The sequence below is a fragment of the Sciurus carolinensis genome, chromosome 7 (genome assembly GCF_902686445.1).
Source record: "Sciurus carolinensis chromosome 7, mSciCar1.2, whole genome shotgun sequence".
Lineage (NCBI taxonomy): Eukaryota > Metazoa > Chordata > Mammalia > Rodentia > Sciuridae > Sciurus > Sciurus carolinensis.
In genome coordinates this window covers 53,831,747-53,852,885 of record NC_062219.1, presented here as the reverse complement: position 1 = coordinate 53,852,885, position 21,139 = coordinate 53,831,747, and the positions used below count along the sequence as shown (strand labels likewise).

Here is a 21,139-nt window from a genome sequence, read left to right as displayed (position 1 = left end):
TGAGAGATAAACCCACAAAGATTCAATGACTTGTTACTTTGGTGAAATTTTAAAGGGTTTTATTTATACCTTGCACCTTTTACCTGTTATGATTTCAATGTAGAATGTCCTCAAAGGATCATATGTTGAAAGCTTCATTCCCAGTTCAACAATTTCAGAGGTGAGAATTTGGGGAGTAATTGCATAATGAAGGCTCTAACTTCATCAATAAATTAATGTATTGATGAATTCATAGCTGAATGGATGCCTGGGAGGTGGTGGAAATTGTAGGAGAAGGGAGTTCTTGGGTGCATGCCCTTGGGGACTGGATCTTGTTCCCAGTCTCTTCTCTCTTACTCTCTACTTCCTGGATACCATTAGGTGAGCAGTTTTTCTCTGTTGTACCCTTTGCTATGATGTTCTGCTTCACCACAGGCCCAGAAACAATGAAGGAAGCCAAAATGGACTGAAATCTTTGAACCATGATCCAAAACAAATTCCCCTTTGTTTTTTGCAGGTATTTTGTCAGAGATGAAAACCTAGGTAACACAACCTCTAAAAAGAGGTACAGTATTTTTAGGTCTCTTTGGTTTTGGGAGAGAGCTTGAAATACTTGGTAAAACTGTTTTATCCATCTAAGGGATGACTTGGAAACCTATTGGTTTTGAGCAGGGCCCACTGCATGAAAGAGTTCTACAGAAGTTTGAGGTTGTAGTTCCAGAAGTTTTGATTCCTAGGTCACGTATCTGGCCAATCCCACAATGCTAAAGGTATCTGTGGTATATAAGGATACCTTTTAGAGTCTTAGAAAAGCCACACAAGGAGACTTTCATGGTAGAGTCTTGTCATTTGCATTAGAGAATTATTCCTCATTCACAAAGCAGCTCTTGCATGCCTCAGGTTATGGTAGCAAATAATGCTTGGTCCTCGGCTATTAAGTGACTGTAACTGGGAGTCCTCATCATGAGTGCGGTGTATCTGACAGATCAAGTCCTAAAGTTGGGCGACTGCAGCAGTAACCCGTTGAATGATAAAAATGGAACATGGGGATCAGGTTCAAGCAGGAATGGAGAGCACAGGTAAGTTTTACAAATAAGCAGCCCAGGTTCTCCTGTCACCTGTCTCTTGTGCACTAATATCTTTCATTCAGTTTATATCTCATGTGGAATTCCCTAGGAACTACTGACAGAAAACGAAAAAAAAAAAAAAAAAAAAAAAAAAAAAAAGAAAGAATCATTTCAATATAAATTGGGGCAAGCTATAAATGGGATGCTTTCAGACTTTAATCCTACTCATAGTAAGCCCTGAGAAATGGCAATTAGGGGAAATTCTCCTGACAGAGCTTTAAGCTATAAGTGTAGGTCCTCACAGTGGAGAACAATACTTAATAGCTTTATCAAGGGCCTAGAAGAAACAAGATGAAAAGAGAAAGAGTTCTGGAGAAGAACCTGTAATTGGATTTAAGAGAGTGATTTGGCAGACACACTTTATGGTGACCTCCAATGAGTCACACTCTTGTATAGTTCCCTTCCCTTGAGTTCAAGTGAGATCTGTGACTTGCTTCTAAATAAAGCAAAAGTGATAGAAATATTAGCCCCTGGTTGTGTTGTCTAAAGCTCCATCTTAATAGACAGGAGAGACTTCCTGTTGGCTTGGAAGAAGTAAGCTGTTATGTTGTGAGAGGAACACACGGTGAGGAGTAGCGAGTAGCCTTCAGCAGCTGTGAAGAGCAGTAACCAACAGCCAGTAAGAAAACAGGATTCTCAGTCCTACAACCACAAAGAGATGGGTTTTGCTAAAAATGAGTGTGGGAGTAGATTTGTCCTTAGTTATGTCTCCAGATGAAAGCATAGCTCAGCCAACACCTGATTGCAGAGGACCCAAATGAGCTATGTCAGGACTCTTGGCCATGGAAACTGAGATAATAAATATGTGATGTTTTAAGCTATTAAATTTGTGGTAATTTGTTAGGCAGCATAAAAAGCTAATACAAGTGGACAGAAAATATGTGTGTCTTTGTGTCTCACAAACCATCTACCTCAGAAGACACATGAATAATCAGGTGGGCAAGATGATTATCTAGTAGATGTCTGCCAGTCTTTGTCCTTGATCCCTTCAGTGTTGCACAGTGGGTTCAATAAATGAAGAAGGTAGGGAGGCAGGGATGGAGGTGATGAAGGCTATGCACGGGCTCAACAAGGCTCCCCTCACTAGACTGATCTAGCTATTACTCTTGCTGAAAGTTCTACCTGTTCACAGCAGGAACTGAGTTGAGCCCTCAGTACCGTATGATCCCTTGAGACAGAACATTCATTCATTGACAGATTCATTACACAGGACCCCTTCACCTTGGGAGGAGCAAGTAATATACTTTTAGTGTGAGTTTTCCTACCCTATTAACACTGTCTTGGCCAGTACCACTAAGAGTATCTCATTTATCATCCTGGCATCTCATGTAATATTGCCTGGATCAAATGGTCCTCTTTATAGTAAAGTAGATATGCTAAGAGGCACGTGAACACAGGATCCACCAGCCCTATCACATTCCACCTCACTTAGAAGCTGCTGGTCTGCTAAAATGTCAGATGTGTTTCTCAAAGGTATAGCTAAGGCACTAGTTTGGGATTATGGGAATTGAGACAGTATACTTCAAGGTGAGAAATATGCTTTGAAGCAAGTATTGGAAGTAAAAGTGGCCCCTTTCAACATCACTCTGTGATTGACCTGGGCAATTTGTGACTCCCTTTCTCACAATTTAGATTCTGATGGACTGACTTTGGTTGATAAGAGAGATGTTTCTATGAGGGGACTCAGTAAAGGTTTCACTAAACCTAAAACTATTGCTGTCAAATGGTTATTTTTGGCTCCACGAACCTGTAAGGAGTTACTGCACTGTCTGTTAAATGTTTGCTGCAACATAATAGGGATGGGCTGTATGTCTTGAACCCAGAGGATTCTCTGAGACACATCTTGATGCATTCAGATTCAGTGAATGGTAACTGTGGCAATCACAACCTGCCAAGGATACAGTAACCAGGGCCTTATACTCCTCAGGTTGAAAGCTGGGCAGTCTTACTGGGCAAACAACTTAGACCAGCAGAAGTTTTGGCTACAGGTAAGGATGGGTTGTAGAATAAAAAGATTATGAATAACCCATAATCTTACTTACCATTCATTGCAGTAGTGGGTTCTGTATCTTATTCCATTGATTTTCTTTCTGTAAATCCTTTTCAGAAAGAAATTAGGACTAGCCACCAGATTAAAGGATCAATGAAGGGATGGTGTGAGCTCAATGTGGGTGAAGAGTGGATATGAGTGGTTCAAGGAATAGAATGTAGCAGATGATACTAATGCCCATATGCATTTGGCACATACCTTTTGTATACATAGCCAACCAGACTTCCAAATTCCAGCACATGTCTTTGTCTACTGGCTTACTCCAGCTGCTAGAACCACTCTGAGCACAGAGCAAACTGAAAGTTCCAAGGAATCAATGTTCTGCCCGTAGCCAATAATAGATGGGAGTTGACCAATAAAAACCAGAGCTCCTTTGCCCCGAAGAAGGATAGCTTTGAGATATGAAATTCAGCATTCCCTAGTGAATTCATCCTACAGAGAAATTGCTTGATAATATTCTCTTTATTAAGTTCCTTCCCTTCCTGGCCATTTCCATATAAACTGCTTGCCTCAGACTTTTGTCTCAGATCTACTTCTAGGTGAAACCATGACATGTTCCAAAAAAAAAAAAGTATAACATAATAATTGGAGAACCAAATACATGAAAAGCAGAATCCTACAGATATTTTATGATTTGTTGCCCTAAACAAAAACATTGTACAAATATTTAACTCTTAGAAGAGTTGGTTTCCATTATGAAATGGAACAGGGCTAAGTATTTTTCCCAGTTAAAAGATATAAGTCAATGTAAAATGCCAGAATCGACAAGGTTATCTTTCTGGTTCTTAATAAGAGATGTACCAAATTATGAAATAAAATTAATCATATATAAATTAAATGTAATTTCTCAATTTTGAATTTACAACATAACCTCTTATATCGCATTATATTATGTTTCCATGCTATGAAAAATTTAAAAAGTTTTATTTGCACTTCAGTAGTTGAGAAATCCTCTAGCGGTGGATTCTTAAGTTTAGAGGGGTCACATCTCCTGGAAAACCTAGCACTTCTGCCTCGTTTAGGTTAGAAGTCACTCTAGACATCTTATACTCTCGGAGGTGTTCAGTATTTGTGGAAAAAATACATCAGTCGTTAACAGGAGAACTGGTTTTAAAAAGTGGGCTTATAAAGAGATCTCAAAGTTTAGTTTTGCAAGGAAAGGAACTGGTCGCGGGTCCCAGCAGGAGGTGGGGTTCCGGGCAATGATAACAATGCATCCGGGAAGAGGACAACTGGTTCCTCTGGCGCCAGGAAAAAGGCTACTTACCTGGCCGCAGTGGACCCCACGGGCCGAATAACCACCTCTGAAGCTCCCAGGATCTGTTGGGGGGTTGCCAGGGAAACCTGTAGGTGGCAGCGCGCGAGGCCCCTTGAGGGCGGGGCCTCAGGAGGTGGTGCTGTAATTCACTGTGATTGGTTATTCTAAGCATTGACATTCCTATCTATTTTTTTTTTCTTTTTTCTTTTTTTATTTTTGCGGTGCTGGGGATTGAACCCTGGGCCTCATGCTTCCAAGGCAAGCACTCTACCAACGGAGCTATCTCCCTAGCTTCCTCCTATTTTTGAATTCATAATTATGATATATACTTTTTTACAAATGTGGCAGGTGGTTATCAGAGAGGGTACATACATTGTCTATTTATGTTCACACACATCAAGAGGAAGAAACTTTATTTTAACCTAGAACAGTCGGACTCCAACGCCAGTGCTCTTCCACTAGGCTAGAGTCCCATTTTAGAAAGTATAAATGGTTAGCCTCAGGCACAAAAGGTGGCGAACATCAAAATTTACACTTTTAGGTGACTTAAAATTATTTTTCGTGGATCATATAACTATTGAATAATAGGTATTTTTGTCCACGCTCAAAGGACAAATTAGGCAACTAACGGAGGAGCAGGGAAAAAGGTTTCCAGGAAAGGGCAGAAGTAGGCAGGGAAAAAAACAGACCAATTTGGGAGTAGCTCTCTGAAACTCGGAGAAGCGGATTCAAAAGAAGCAACGCAATCTCAAATCATCCCCCATTTCAAAAGGGACGAGAAAAATGAGACAGACTCAACTATTTCCGGAGATCTTTTTTTCCTGCACCCACTTTTTCCTTTGCCCAAACCAAAGATGGCGCCTTTAGCTTCCTTCCTTAGCAGTACGCAGTTCCTGGGAATCTCTGCACACCTTCTCTATGGTGTATCCTCCAATTCCGCCCCCTCGGTGCCTGGGGCGGGACTTGACTGGAGGCGGGGCGCAGGAATCCGGAAACTCCTGAGCTGTCGCCGGTCATCTAAAGCTTTAGTGGTCAGTTTTTCCCAGCTGGACTTAGTGTCTAGGGTCAGAAGTGTCTTCTCGCCGGGTCTCCTGAGGCTGTCCGGCGACTTCCACCCCAGGGCCGCGGCCTGGTGCTCTGTCGTGGGGCCCATTTGCTTGGGCCATGCCCACGGCCGCCGCCCCCATTATCAGCTCAGTCCAGAAGCTGGTGCTGTATGAGACCAGAGCTGTGAGTATTCGGTGCCGCCGGGCGCGAGCGGAAGAATAGCAGCCGGCCGGGTGGAGGTGGGGTCCTAGGGCAGAGGCAGCAGCACCCCACCTCTCCTCCCTGTCTCCCCGGTTCCCTAATCTCGGTCAAAGACCACCTTGGACGAAGCTAACCCTCTTGGCCTTGGGGTCGTTAGCCTGTTTTCATACCCAGGACACTGCTGCGTTTGCAAGTACATACTTCCACTTAGGAGCCCTGGCTGGAACACATGCAAACAGGCGCCAGAGGTACCTCAGGAACTAGTCATGAGGTTCTGTACGAGTTACTGTATTCTCAGCTTTCAGAAAGTCTGTTAAAGTTCTCTAGTTCACTAGTTACTGTACAGGCAGGGATATGATTTTTTTTTTTATGTGACTTGATAACTTTTCTACTTTACTATTCCATGGTACCTTATTGCTGTGATTGATGTTAATTTTATTGCTTTGTTGTTGTTGTTCTCTCTTTTCCCCCTTATTCAAAAGGAAAGAAACTTATTTTGTTGGCTAGTTTGTTTGGATAACATCCTCTTTCTTTTCACTTGACTTTGTTTCTATTACTAAAGATGGCCTCTAAACAGTGAACAAGATCAGTGTTTTTATGTTAAGGTTGCTAGTTCCCCAGTTTAGGGAATGGTATTTGTAGAACTTAATGTAATGTTATTTCTGTGATTGGAAAGCAAAGTTGATACAGTATAGCTTTTCTAAATTGAGATACTACAGTGATGTTAGGATCTGTGTTTAAAATTACCCACTTCTTGGTGACAGTATTGCATATGCTGAACACTTGTTCAGTACTCTTCACTATGCTGTAAAATGTAAAGTGCATTCAGTGAAACTTGCATTGTCTTCAGTGGAAGAGTACAAGAAGTTACTTACCTTGGAAGTTTCTCAGTTATAATACAACTCTAATAATATGTTTACCTCTGGTCATGAGTGTAGACTGATTGATTCTAGAGTAACATTTTCTGATTACTTCATTTGGTTAGAATCAGAACAGAAGATGAAATTATCTAATATACTGTATTTTACAAGTATCTTCAGTTCTTTGAGGACAGCCATGTGGAAGTATCATTTTGACATTTGTTTTGGTCAGCTTTTTTGCTGCTGTGACTAAAAGACCTGACCAGAACAATTTTAGGAGGAAAGGTTTATTTGGGGTTTTGTGGTTTTAGAGGTCTCAATCCACAGACAAGAGGCTCCATTCCTCAGGGCTCAAGGTGAGACTGAACATCATGGCAGGGTAATAGAGAGAAGCACCTCACATGATGATCAGAAAGCAGAGATTCAGAGATTTCCATTCTCCAGATACAAAATATATACCCCATAGCGACACCCCTAATGAATCACTTCCTCCATCTATACCCAGACCTGTCTCTAGTTACCACTAAGTTAATCCCATCAAGAAATCAATTCACTGATTAGGTTAATGATTTCTCCTGTGAACCTTTGTGCATTGTCTCACACGTGAGCTTTTGAGGGACACCTCACATCCAAACCATAGCAACATTAAAGCAAAACCTCCTGCTTGTAAAATGTGCTGGTAAATGTCCCTAGTTAGAAACATAAATAACTTAGAGCCCAGAAATTTCAGCCCACCAATAAACAGCATTCCTCAGGACTGGCTGAGATTGATCTGAAGCACAATTCGTGGTATAGAGCTTTACTACTCAGAAATTTCCAGTGGCCATTCTGAGGAAAGTAAAGTCAAAATCACTTGGTTTGGCATTTGAAGCCATGTAGGATTTGTCCTTAACTTGTCTGTCTAGTCTTATATTTAATTTAATACCAATACAGCAAACATTTATTTAGGATCAGCTATGTGTCTTTATTTTTTTGTGGTGCTGGGAATAGAACCCAGGGCCTTAGTACATGCTAGGCAAGAGCTCTACCACTGAGTTACCTCCCCAATCCAGCTATGTGCCCTTTTGTGCCTTATTTTGCATGCCTTTTATTTCTTTGTCTTGCCTGATGGCACTTGCTGGGATCTCTAGTATAAATTTGAATCAAGTGTTGAGAGTAGACATTCTTGTCTTGCTCTTGATCTTAAGGGGAAAGTATTCAGTCTTTTGCTATTAAGTGTAATGTTAGTTGTTGGTTTTCATTTTGATCAAGTTGAAAAAGATTCTTTCTACTTGTAGTTTGATGAGAGTTTTTTAAAAACCATGAATAGATGTTGAATTTTGTCAAATGCTAACCCTATATCTGTATATGTCTTTTCTTTCTTTCTCTTTCTCTCTCTTTCTCTCTCTCTCTCTCTCTCTCTCTCTCTCTCTCTCTCTCTCTTTTTCTCTCTCTTTTTCTTTCTTGCGCTTATTATGGTTAATTGCATTAGTTCATTTTCAAATGTTAAACAAACCTTAAATTTTGGGAATATACCCTATTTAATCATGCTTTATTATTGTTCTTATATATTGCCAGATTTTATGTGCTGATGTTTTGGTAAGGATTTTGCCTTTATGTTTAAGATATTGGTCTATCATTCTCTTTAAAATATTTGATTTTGGTATCAGGGTACCTCTAGTTTCACAAAATGAATTGAGAAACATTTCTTAAATTTTCTAAGGTGATTATATAGGATTGATGTTATTTCATTTTTCAATGTTTGCTAGAATTCACTAGTGAAATATTTGGGGTTGGAGTTTCTTTGTGGGATGGATTTTGATAATGAGTCAATTTCTGTAACAGATATAGGGTCATACAGATTTTCAGTCGATCTTGAATCAGTTTTGATAATTTGTATTTTTCAAGAAACTTGTTCATTTCTTCTCGGTTTTTGGCATTGAGTTCATAATATTTTCTTATCCTTTTGATATTCATAGGATTTGTGGTAAAATTCACTCATTCCTGACATTGGTATTTTGTGTTCTTTCTCATTTTTCTTCTATCCATCTTTTAAAATTTATTAATTTTATTAATAATTTGAAATAATCCACTTTTGACTTTATTTTTTTAATTTATTTTGGGGTTAGTTTTTGCTTTTAGACTTATTATTTTCTTCTTGTTTTGGATTTTGAATTTATCAGTAGCTTTCCATTTGGGCTGCTATAACAGATACCATAAACTAGGCAGTTATGACAATAAACTTTTATTTCTCACAGTTATGGAGTCTGGGAAGTTCAAGATTAAGGTGCTAGCAGGTTCAGGGTCTGGTGAGGGTCCACAGAGTTCTCATGTGGTTGAAGGGTCAAATAAGCCCCCTCCGACCTCTTTTGTAAGGGCATTAAGCTCATTCAGGAGGACTCTGCCCTTACGACCTAATCACCCCTGGAAGGCCCACTGTTGCACTGATGATTAGATTTCAACATATGAATTTGGGGGGGACACTAACATTTAGACATAGCTATTAGTTCGTCTTTCTTAGAAGGTACATTATTGACTTAATTTTGTTCTTTTCTAATACAAAACATTTAAAACTATAAATTTGAATTAAAAAATAGTCAAAAGTCTAATGACAGATGGGGAAAATATTAGTAGCCTGAACAACAGGTAAAAATGCAAAAATATTTTATAAATCAGTCTGAAAAATAAAACTCCACAAGGAAATGAATGAGATGATTCACCATAAAAAGAGGTATGAATTATTCAACTTGCTAATAGTTACAGCAATAAAATGAAAATAGGTTCCCATTTTTTACCTGTATTAAGGGAAAGATGGACTAAGGTTATTGGCAACAAGTACTTGAAAGAAATGGGCATTTTCATTTTGATTGATGGAAGTGTATTAATTGGTATTGGCTTATGAAAGAATTAGGAGACGAATTAAAGAGCAAAAGAAACAGTGGGCAAGATGGCTGTTCCTGATTCTGAACCTTCATCTAGAAGGCTAATTGGGTACATTTGCTCATGAGGTGAAGTTTGGATCATCATTGTTATCTGTGTGTTTAAAGGTGAATTTTGAGGAATATTTGGAGAGGAAAGGGAGGTGGTTTGGTAGAAAGCATTCAGGAGGTTTAGTTCTGGTCTGAGAATGGCCAGCCCCTTCCCAAACTTACCTGTTCTCTCTGGCACCCAGCACCATCATACTGTCCTTTTGTTCCTGAGACCCTGCCCTGGTCTATATCTGCCCTGTGGCTCAGTCCTAATCCAGCCAGAACACTCATAGAGTTCAGTGCAAGTAGGAGTCGTCCATAGGAGATTAGCAACATTGTCATCTGGGTGAAATGGCAGTTTCATAGGAGATTAGCAACATTGTCATCTGGGTGAAATGGCAGTTTGCCTTAGGTGATTTCCAGTTTACAGGTGCCCTTGCTTAATATGTGATACCCTGAAAGTCTTATTAATGAAATTAGTGACCATTTCATAACAAATTAATTTATAGTAGTTGACTTTAAAGTTGGTAGCTGAACAGAACGAGGGTTGTATGTGTCTGTGTGTTTTGTAGGAGAATGTTGTTAGGATAATCTTTACTGGTATAGCTCAAAATTGTTTGTTTGTATATATTTATTCCTGCCTTAATCCAACAGATTTAAGGAAGTCCCTTCCATCACACAAAATAGAATAAAATAAGAGCCACATCATGAGGAACAAAACTTACTTAATTCATCTTGAATGTATTAGGAAACTAGAGAGAATAATACAGACCATAGTTGGCTGAGGAATTGAAGCAGGAGCCAAAGGATGCCAACTGGCAGAGAGAATAGTAGTGATTATAGCAGGTTTAGGAGATGTGGTTGGAAGTGACAAAGTTTGGGATTTGAGCCATCCCCATCACTAAAGTTCTGACTTTCTAACAGGTGTACCTGGGCAGCCCTTTGGGCAATAAGACTCACTTCCCCTTTTAGAGATATACTACCCATTATTGGGATTGCTGGATTAAGGGAGGCAGCAGGCCTGCAATAGCATGAGACTATGAGAAGTAACTTCAAGATGTTCTGAAAAAATAATGTATTTAATCTAAAAGTTCAAGTGAAGTTTAACATTAATTGAAGCTGTCATACAACCTAAAATTTCTTCCTTTTCCTGAAGGCTGACTTCCCTCCCTCAGATGAAAAGTGAATGATTAATTAGCCTGTCATTATTAAAGGAGGTAATAATGTTAGTAGATTCTAAGTTTCCTTTTAAATGGGTTATCTATTGTATTCCATTTGGATTTTATGTATATATTTTAGAAACACATTCATCTTTATACCAAGTCACCATACCGATGAAGTTACATACTGATATTTTAAGCTTTTCTGTAACTATGACACTTAACTTTCAGAAAAGAGCCAGCTCAGATCATCTTCTATCTTACTGTGTGTTCTAATTTGCTTGATATTCTCTACCCCAACTCCTCTCAAACCAGCATCCCCCAACATATCTATAAACAAACATTTCCCCCAGCAGTGTTGATTGAATCTGCTTCTCTTTGTTTGATGAATGCATTTAAACTGATGCATGCCTTCATTTACTGCTTTCTTTCCTTCCCTATTGCTCTTGGGTATTTTATTTGTCTTCTTCGCCTTCACCTTGAACTGCGAACCCTTGACTATTTCAGACTTTGCCAATACTTGAGATGACCTTTCCTTCATCCTACAATTCCTGGCTCTTACTATGAATTTATAATAAATTTAATTCAGACTTTCCCCCAGATGTGCAGATTTCCTCTTAACACATTCACACACCTGACATACGTTATAGATTTCATATTCTTAAAGCAGTGGTTCAAGTCTGGACTGGCTGCTCCCAAGGCCTGTGGCATAGCTGCCATCCTGGGATCTCCCTTCACTATCACCCTATTTCCTATTTGTGACAATTTTTCTGTTTTTCTGGATCACATAACTTCCTGTTTTTTGATGTATGCCCTCATTTTGGTGAAGCACTTCCTTCAGTTATTTCTTGAGAAATGACTCATGGAATGAAATCTTTTTGAGCCTATGTATATTTAAGAACATTCTTATGCCATCCTTAGTTCTGGTTGATAAATTTAGTATTGAATTAAAGATTGAAATGAATTTTCCCCTGGAATTTTTGAAGGCATTTTGTCCTTGTCTTCCACCTTCCAATGTTGCTCCTGAGAATTTCCAATGTTAATCTTAATACTAACATTCTTGAGTTTGAAACCTGTTTTTTTTTTTTTTCTTTAGAAACATTTGCTATCTGCTTCTTATCCTCTTTTGATACTCCAGAGATCTTGAGTCTACAAATTTCCATGCCTTTTGGTGGTTCTGTGGTGTAAATTGGATTGCTTCTTGACCTCTCCACTGCCACTTTAGGATTCAGCTTTCTTGGGCATGCTTTTTCAAGTTATTACTGTTTTTCCTGCCTCCTTCACTCCTCCTTTTGCCCTTGAGGCTCATGCACATTATAAAACATAAAAAAAAACTTACTGTGTTTGGGAGGAGCAGGGGTGCTTGCTCTCTCATCTTTATCCAGAATCCCCACCCCTCACTGAGACTGCTATAGCAAGACCACAAACAAGGTCCTGATGTCAGATGTCCTGGGTGTTTCTCTGTCCTGTCTTGACTTCTCAGCGGTGCTTGATGTGAATATGTCTGCTCCCTCCTTTTCCAGATGATCTCCTTTTGCTTCAGGTGTCTGCCCTGGGCAGGAGTTGCCCAGTCACGGGTCATTTCTCTCAACTGGTTCCTTCTCCATATTCAGCCCCTGGATGATGGAGTTCCTCAGGGCTGGGGTGAATGTAGCTCAGTGGGAGAGTGCTCACCCCACCCAATGCAGTTCCTCCGGCTAGTTTTTGGTCCCTTGTCTCTGTCTTTACTTTCCCAATTGGGTTTAACCCAGTTCCCTGGCTTCAAATGCAGTGTGTGTGCTGGTGACACCTTTGAGATCTGGATTCATATACCTGTACCTGCTTGATCTCTTTAGGCATGTTGTGAAGAGAACTCTTGGTTTCCCATGTTTCTTCTCCAATCATCCCTACATTGATAAATGGTACCACCATCTGACTCTTACTCAAACAAAGTAATTGAATTTATTATTCTCTTTTCCAACCCAGTCCATCAACAAAATACCTCTCCAAAATATGTATTTGATTTATCTTTTGCCTCAGATATCTAGTCCAGTGCGGGGCACATGTGAGGCATTTACTAGTAAATGATCAGATGAATGACATCAATAGAAAACGTTAATGTAAACAACAAAAAAAGTGGACTCTAAAAATGTTGAGGTCAGGAAAGGCGAATCCAGGGACTAGTCTAGATTAAAAGATACAAAAAAAAAAAAAAAAGACCTGGTAATCAAATGCAGTGCATGATCCTCAATCAGATTCTGGGTTTTCAAAAGCTAGCTATAGATATTATAGGGACACTAAGGGAAATTTGAATATGAATTATAAATAGATAATGTTATGTCAGTGGTATGATTATGTGGGAGGTTGACCTTGTAATTAGGAAATATAAGTAAAAGGCTGATGTGTTAAGATACCTGTATTCATTTCAAATGTTTCAGAAGAAGCTTTTATGAGAAGGGAGGAAAGGAAAAAAAAATGCAAAAAATGTTAACAATTGGTGAATCTAGGTGAGAGGCATATGGTCATTCATTGTACTGCTCTTGTACCTTGCTATAGGTTTGAATTATTTTTCAAAGTAAAAAATTTGGAAAAATAAGCAATGGAGAAGAATTTAATGAAAAGATATTTCAGGGCAATTTTTAAGCCTCAAAAGCTGAGTTCCATTTTGAAGCATACTGTTAAATGTAATAGACTCTAAGGTATACATAGTTACAGAGTTACTATATTCAATAGGGAGGAAATAAGACTGAGTAGAAACTAGACCTTTCTAGACTTTCGCTTAGAAAAAATGGTGTGAAAGTAGATTTCCAGTTCCCACCAGGGGGCAGTGCAGACAGTAATTCTCCTGTCCACAGCAGGCCCACTGAAAGCTGTGGTTTTCTTTGCAGTACAACTGAGTCCACATGAGGTCGCTATTCTCTGTGCAAAACATTTTTAGGATTCTTAGATCATGTAGATCATTTTAGAAGAGTGAATATGGGTATTCTGCTGCTTCCCATTTCTTTCTTCACACTCAAATCTGTTTCTGAATTCTGTGAATTTTAGCTTTTGACTGCTCTGATTCATGGAATCTTTGGAAGGATCTGGATATGGGAGGTGTAGTTCTACATTCCTATGTGTACTCCAGAGGCCAGTAAAATATTTGCCCACAAGCATATCAGGATTCATGTCTGTCTTTTTATTACAGGCTGCCAAATCATAATCTTATGCAGTTAATCTTTACATTTCCTAGGATCTACAAAAATACTAGGAATTTCATTTGGAGATTTTATCCCCCTTAAAACTGTGATGTGCCTCCTTTTTGAGTGGTTGATTTAGAAAAGCCATCTTGCTTAAGATGGATTAATATAAATGTAGGAAATTACCCAACAAATTAAAATTTACTCTGTGGTACCTGATTTTCTTTTTTCCTCTAACACTTACCCATGTCTATGTAGTCAGATTGTACTAGTAGACTAGGAATTAAAAACCACAGAGGTTATTAAAGAGTTAGCCTTAGGCTCTTGAGGTGCTTATAATTAAATGAGACAAGCTCCAAACAATTTAAACCAGGTCTTTAGAAGTGAGTATTAAATTCAGATATAAACAAACGTGCATTGGGGTGAGGGAGACAGATATATAAGTGAGGATTGTTACAGATGAAAATGGAGGCTATCACTTGTCCCATCATGGCCAAGTACACAGAGTCCTGCTTAGAGGTCAATTCAAAACCAAACTCAGCATCAGGACAGCCCCAGCCTCTCTGCATAGCTTGCTCTGACCAACCCTAAATGAATTAAGTGCCCTTTTCTGTATTTTCTTTGCATCTAGTTCACACCTGTATTTTAGCACACTATTCATGGTGGCTAATTGCATGCTCATCACTCCCAAAGACCAGAACAAATGACCAACAAATTGGTGCATTCTCTCTCAATCCATTCTGTTTATGTACATGATTACCTCTCTTTAGGACACACACTCTTACTTTATCTCTCTCTCTCTCTCTCTCTCTCTCTCTTTCTCTCTCTCTCTCTCTCTCACTCTTGCTCTCTCTCGCTCTCTTTGTCTTTTTCCTCAAGTATAATGGCATAGACTCACTGACATTTTTAAAAGTAGAGAAAATGAACTAACACCTGTCGAGTGCCTTCTTGATGTTGAACACTGTACTCACTGTGTGAGGTGCTTTGTAGCATTTTCTCAGTTATGTTCCTCTAACAGATGAGATGCAACAAGATTCTTCCTCTTGTAGGTTTTTGCCCTTGCTGTTTCCTTTCCTGGGACCTTTTTTTTTTTTTTTTCAAATCTTCAAGAAAATGACTCTCTTTTCTGCTTACAATTATGAATAGTTTACAAATCATTCTTCTGAATTTTATTAGGTTGGTTTCCCACTCCTCTCAGCAGTGGGTTGGACCTAAGAACCAGGAATGAGCTGGTGCCTCACTGATATACTTTGACCTCTTTCTTCTCTCCCTGTTTTCCTGCCCTTCTACTACTCCCCTAGGACATGGAATCTATTGCTGGATGTTCCAACTTAATTTACTAATTATTATTATAATTACTTTATTTCTACCTCATTATAATTGGTATTGTCATCTGGACCCTTCCTCTTATTGAAGATGAAGCATTGAGTCTTTTGGTTAGCCTTCTTCTTGATACTGGGCTCACCTATCATCTGTTAACCTACAGTCTTACTCTTCATGATCTCTAAGTAGATCAGACCTTTATAAGCTGATATATAGTCATGGGTCTCTGAGCAACAGGGACAGGTTCTGAGAAATGCATAATTAGATAATTTCATTGTTACACAAACAGAGTGTGCTTACACAAACTACGATAGCTATGATATCATTAGGTGATATAATCTTAAGGGACCACCATTATATACAAACTCTGTGCTTGGCCAAAGTGTTATGTGGCACATGACTACATACTTAATAATAATTAAAAAAAACTCATCCGTTCCTATAGATTTAGAGTTAAAACAGTATAACCAAATGTTCATATTCTGATATAGAGTAAAATCTTAAAATCTTACCCATTTTTGATGACTTAATTCTATATTCTTATATTTTTACATCCATAGTAACCTACATTAATCTTTCTTGTCCTGATTTCCTATGGTTTTACATTCTTCAGTTCGACCATTAATCTAGAAAATCATATTCGTTATTTTTATTACTTTGTGTATATATACCTCATATGAGCAATCAGACAGTTGTCTTTTCAATCATTTTTTACAATGTTCAAAAATGTCACTTTTTAAAGGAAACATTTAAAGCAAAATATCTTTAGATGACTTATTTTCAATAATGAACTTTTACTAATCTTCCAAAATTAATTTAAAAATAATTCATCCATGAACTGGTGTTGTGGCCCAGAAGTAGTGTGTGTACTAAGCATGTGCGAGGCTATGGGTTTGATCCTCACCACCAGCACCACCACCACCACACACACACACACATACACACACACAATAAAAAACAAAAACTCATCTCATTCAGTTTTTCTTAAAAACATTTTCATTAAACATATGATGATTATTTTTCCATGTTTTTGTTATTCATTTTATTCTCAGTATTTATTTCAGCAGTAGTGTTATTGTGTTTAGGTATAAGGCTCCAAGGAAGTGTTTCAGGAAGGAAAGAATATTATTTCATGTAACTTATATAAAAGGCCATTTGGGAAAGTACAACTATTTTAATATTTTATAGGACTTGAGGTGGATTTTTATAGTTGCACTATTAAAGTCAATTTCATACTTCTATAGAAAAATTTTAAAGATTTATTTGACCAACCATCAATATCTAATAGCTGTAATTGTCTAAGCTTCCTAATTATATGGTGAGCTTTCTAATTCTTATCAGAGTTGCTTCTTCCTGGCAAAGCTTAAACATCAGTCTCCAATCAGGTTAATTTCTAATTTTATCATATAATTAAATTCATCTGACCTGGTTACTGGGCATATTTCAGACATAAGACTGATACTTATCTTGAAGCCACTAAGGATATTTCAGTTTTAAAATTGTCCTTTTGAAATCAATCTTTTTTTAAGCTGTCAGTTATACTTAGCAGAAATATTCTTTAAAAAGTAACCTGACTTTATGAATGTATTTTCTCAACCTGTGTGGTAATAAAATGTGTATAGGGCAAACACCCTTAAAAAACTAATGACATTCCTTTTTATTTATAGAGATACTTTCTCGTTGGGAGCAATCATGCAGAAACAAAATACCGTGTTTTAAAAATTGACAGAACAGAACCAAAAGATTTGGTCATAATTGATGATAGGGTAAGTATCTTCCAAACCTGACTATAAACAGAAATTTTCATATGTGTGTTGTTTAAAAGATATGAAATAGCCTTGTAACTTATAGTGATATGTATTTTTTTATCATGTATCTAAAAGTTACAATTTTCTTAGTTGACTAGATTTGAACCTCTAATCTGGTTTTTTGAAATTACTAATGTCAAAAATTATGCCAAAATTATAATTTGTCTCTCATTTTGATTCATTTTTGAAAGCACAATCTTCAGATAAGATAATGAATATATTTTCTTAAAGAGTTGACATTTGAAGGTTCCACTGTAACTTAATATAGTGTCTGCTAAAGAGAGATTATCTATTGCTACGTTTGAGTATGATGTTACTGGAAGTCAGGGAAGACTTCTATCCCATAGACTTACTATTATATTACACTGTTAAAAATCACCTCTAGTCCCTGATTTTGCTATGGGGGATCAGATCCTTCCCTACTCTTCTTGCCCTGCCCTGCCCTGCCCCACCTCTCTTCTCTCCTCTCCTCTCTTCTCCTCTTTTTTTCTTTCTCTTTCTCTCTTTTTCTTTCTCTCTCTTCTCTCTCGTCCACCTCCCTTCCTTTCCTTCCCTCCCTCCTTTTGCTTTTACTTTGCTGGTTTATTTTTTGTACTCCCCCCAAACCCCTTTCCCTTATGGTGGGGGACTATATAGTGTGAACTGACTGTGTAATATGGCCAAGGCCCTCTCCATCCACCCACCCTTCCTTCCTTCCTCCCTCCCTCCCTCCCTCCCTCCCTCCCTCCTTCCTTCCTTCCTTCCTTCCTTCCTTCCTTCCTTCCTTCCTTCCTTCTTTCCTTTTCTTTCTGTTGCTAAAAGCTCAGTCTCTGTCCCCAGTGCCAATCCAATAATGAGTTTTGAGAACAAGGAAAGAGAAGGGTTATTGCTTTCCTAACAAAGGAGAAACACAGGGGACACCTGCCTCAAAGGCTGTGATTCTGCCCATCAGCAGGAACAGGGGTATTTTATTAGAGGTGTCCCTCAATTGCTGATGATGTTCTCATTGGACATGAAATCCTCTTGTCTCAGCCTGGGATTTTAAAACATTTGGCTCTCCTTCCTTCTTCAGACAATGGTGACACAACATGATATGTGACAGGGTTGGAGAATTGGACCATTTTTCTCCTGGATGGCTCTCAAATTTTCAGGAGGACACATCTATCCATCCCACAGTGGAGGATCTCTAAGGGATCTTCAAGGAAAATATGGAATAGGAGGAGTGAGTCCCAGAGATTCTTCCCATGAGATCAAACCTCTCTTTCTTCTACTCTTTCCTTCTGGGAAATGAAAACTGAAAGTTTAAATAAATAATAACAAACAACAAAAACAGCAATCTGAAAAAAAAGACCTCTTCTGATGACTTGCTATACACTGAAGATCTATTAAGCTACTCTTATCTGAATATGTTATCCAGAGTCAGAAATACAGAGGCTTAATTCAGTTGGCACTAAAACATTTAACTGTTAGCCAAAAGTGAAATACAGTGTAGTTGTGTTGAATAGTTAATTTTAATTTTACAAATGAAAGAATTTAACTTACCCTTTGTGTTAAAGTTATTGTCTGTGGATATTTCTCAATCCATGTGGAGTCTTGGCTTTGCAAGTATATTAGTAGCTGAAATTTAGGGTTTATTTTCATTAAACTCTTTATGATACTCTTTTCTGTGTTGTATAATTTTGGATAAGTTCTTTATTATGCACTACTCCTGAGAGTCCATTCCCCCCACCATCTGCTAGTGAGGTTTTATTAATATAATGTATGGTTCTTGGCTTTATTTGGTGGTGGGACTAATTAATTGGGGAATACTTTGAGAAGCTAACAGCTATAGGTCTTCTCATAAAAATGCACAATATTCCAACATTTTCATGTAGTTTTAAGGGATGTGCTTTCTTGTTGAATTATGTCTGTGAATCCCTTAAATCTCTGGACCGCTGGAGCTCTGGATCAGAGTATATGATTTTAACATTTTTTAGTATAGCAATTTGATCCAATAATTTAATTTCATAATTAGCAATTAATTTAACATTAATTAGCAATGAATTTAGTACTAATTGCTAATGTTAAAGAACTTGTTGGCTTTAAAAATTGTAGCTTAGTCATACAGTACTGTATAGTTGTTATGAAATAGCTAGCAATTCATTATGGCAACTTAATTTTCAGGGGTAAATACTAAATAATCTAAAGAGTAAGCATGACCTTACAGATTATATATGCTTATTTTTAGCATGTATATACTCAACAAGAAGTGCGGGAACTTCTTGGCCGCTTGGATCTAGGAAATAGAACAAAGATGGGACAGAAAGGATCCTCTGGGTTATTTCGAGCCGTCTCAGCTTTTGGTGTTGTTGGTAAGAAATGTGCCTTCCTCTGAATACCTTTTTTCCCCCACTACATAGACTACTTGAAGAGAGTTTACAAGGCTCCATAGCTTTATACTCATAACCCATCATCTGGCTTTGCTTGTTTAAAACATCATTATCCATCCATCAGATATCAAATATCATTTGTATAGAATCTGATTATGTGCTTAGCACAGCTCAGTTTTATCCAGGAGACATACAAATATAGAAATGTTTTTGGGTCTGTCTGGCTCCTTGTGGAATAAAAAGTAAAAATTAGCAGGGACTATAAACTTCTGCTGTACCATTCATCAGCTGTAATAGCAGATACATTAAACTAGTTTCAAAATTAACAGAAATTTCTCCTAAAGACAGGCTGCAGTAATGAAGTATCGTGACCTCCTTCTTTTAGATGACAACCGCTTTCTTACCAAGAAGCTTTCTTTATAATCACAGACCATCAGAAACTTTGTTGTTTGAAATTATATCAATAAGATAAAACATTCCACTATAATCTGAATGATCCAAGTCACTCTGATGCAGAGAAGTGACTTTAATTTATAACTTAGGTGCAGACTTCAGACAAGGGGTTTCTGGACTTAATACTCTATGATATTGCTAACTCTGTTGTATTCAAGGAAACAGGACCCTGGATCTACTTCATAATCCAGAGTAGGTATTAATCTCTGTAAATAAAGGTTTGAGCCTCTTCATTTAAATTTGCTTTAATAATAAGTTTTGACCTTCTGCAGTTCCTTCATTGTGGTGGATCAGTAAACCTGTTCTACTGTACTATGGATTTGTGTCTGATTGGGCTAGGATATATGATAAAAATGAGTGCACATGAATCAATTCCAATATTATTATTATAATTAAAAACCAAGCTGTATAAGTTAAATTGTATTGCAGATTTCATAAGAAGTAGATCGCTTGGATCTGGAATGGCCAGGAAAGATTTTTCTGGCATAGATGAGACTCAAGCTGAACCCGGAGGGTGGAATAAGATATGGATAGATATAGGGAGGCAAGAAGGGATTCTTGTAGGAGTGACAGCAGAAGTGCAGAAATGAAGATGCCTACGGGAGCTATGATGTTGGGGAGTAGTCAGGTGAGACCAGATTATTCAGGACCATGATGATTAGAATGGTTATTTTCCATTCTAAAGCTAAAATGTTTTCTCTACTAACTTTTAGCATTCTTAATTTGTGGACATTCTCATTGGAATATTTTGAACTGTTACCATGTTAAACTATTGTACAATCTATAGGAATCTAGAGCAGTGCTTCTCAGCTCTTTGTAGTAAAGGACCAGCTTAGGCTTTATAGAATATATGAGTAATGGGTATAAGTTTGTTTGAGAAGATAGTTATGCTCAATAGAAGATTCTTGGTTGACAGTTTTTCTTTCAGTGCTTTGGATGTGGCATTATCCTACCTTCTGGTCTCCATTGTTTCTGATCAGAAGTCAGTTGCATATGCCTTATTTGACTTGTCCTGATAGTGAACTGAGGCAAGGGCCACTGCGACCCAGAATTCTTGACTTGTCATGTCAGGATAGAGTCTCCACCCTGCAAGTAGAAACTGGGTAGAAGAAAGGACCACAACCTCAGCTATACTTGCCTACAGTGGAACTTCTGCCAGGGATGAGAAGTGCTGGTGGCCTGTCCCTCTTGAGCAATAACTGTGGTCTAGGCTGGGAATTGGGGAGAGAGGAAGGAGCCCTGTCCTCTTAGCTGTGCCTGCCTGAAGTGTATCGCCTGTTATTGGGAGGGGGTATATAAGCAGACCGTGATTCAAATGCCACAGACTTGTTGTTCTTACCAAGACTTAGTAGGTTTTCTTGAATAAGTATTTCTCCGTTTGCTTTATACCCTTAGGACAATTTCTGGAAACTTTCTGTG

General features: G+C 38.1%; 2 protein-coding genes across 11 annotated transcripts in view; one reads left to right on the top strand and one right to left on the bottom strand.

Annotated features, from left to right (window-relative positions):
- Ak9 (adenylate kinase 9) overlaps positions 1-4,824 on the bottom strand; it is a 162,438-nt gene extending 157,614 nt beyond the window's left edge. For 4 of the 8 annotated variants that reach the window (XM_047559514.1, XM_047559515.1, XM_047559517.1 and 1 more), the window contains exon 1: positions 4,424-4,822. In XM_047559514.1, the coding sequence (XP_047415470.1) occupies positions 4,424-4,592 (169 nt within the window). In that variant the 5' untranslated portion in view covers positions 4,593-4,822. Of the gene's footprint in view, positions 1-3,354; positions 3,489-4,423 lie in introns of all 8 variants that reach the window. The other 4 variants (XM_047559519.1, XM_047559521.1, XM_047559516.1 and 1 more) reach the window with 3 other exon arrangements.
- Positions 4,825-5,390: 566 nt separating this feature from the next.
- The window catches only part of Fig4 (FIG4 phosphoinositide 5-phosphatase), a 115,973-nt gene continuing 100,224 nt past the window's right edge, over positions 5,391-21,139 (top strand). Inside the window, exons 1-4 of one of the 3 annotated variants that reach the window (XM_047559406.1) lie at positions 5,629-5,644; positions 16,779-16,877; positions 17,971-18,120; positions 19,126-19,249. In XM_047559406.1, coding sequence (XP_047415362.1) covers positions 18,031-18,120; positions 19,126-19,249 — 214 coding nt within the window. In that variant the 5' untranslated portion in view covers positions 5,629-5,644; positions 16,779-16,877; positions 17,971-18,030. Of the gene's footprint in view, positions 5,645-16,778; positions 16,878-17,970; positions 18,121-19,125; positions 19,250-21,139 lie in introns of those variants that run through there. The other 2 variants (XM_047559405.1, XM_047559407.1) reach the window with 2 other exon arrangements.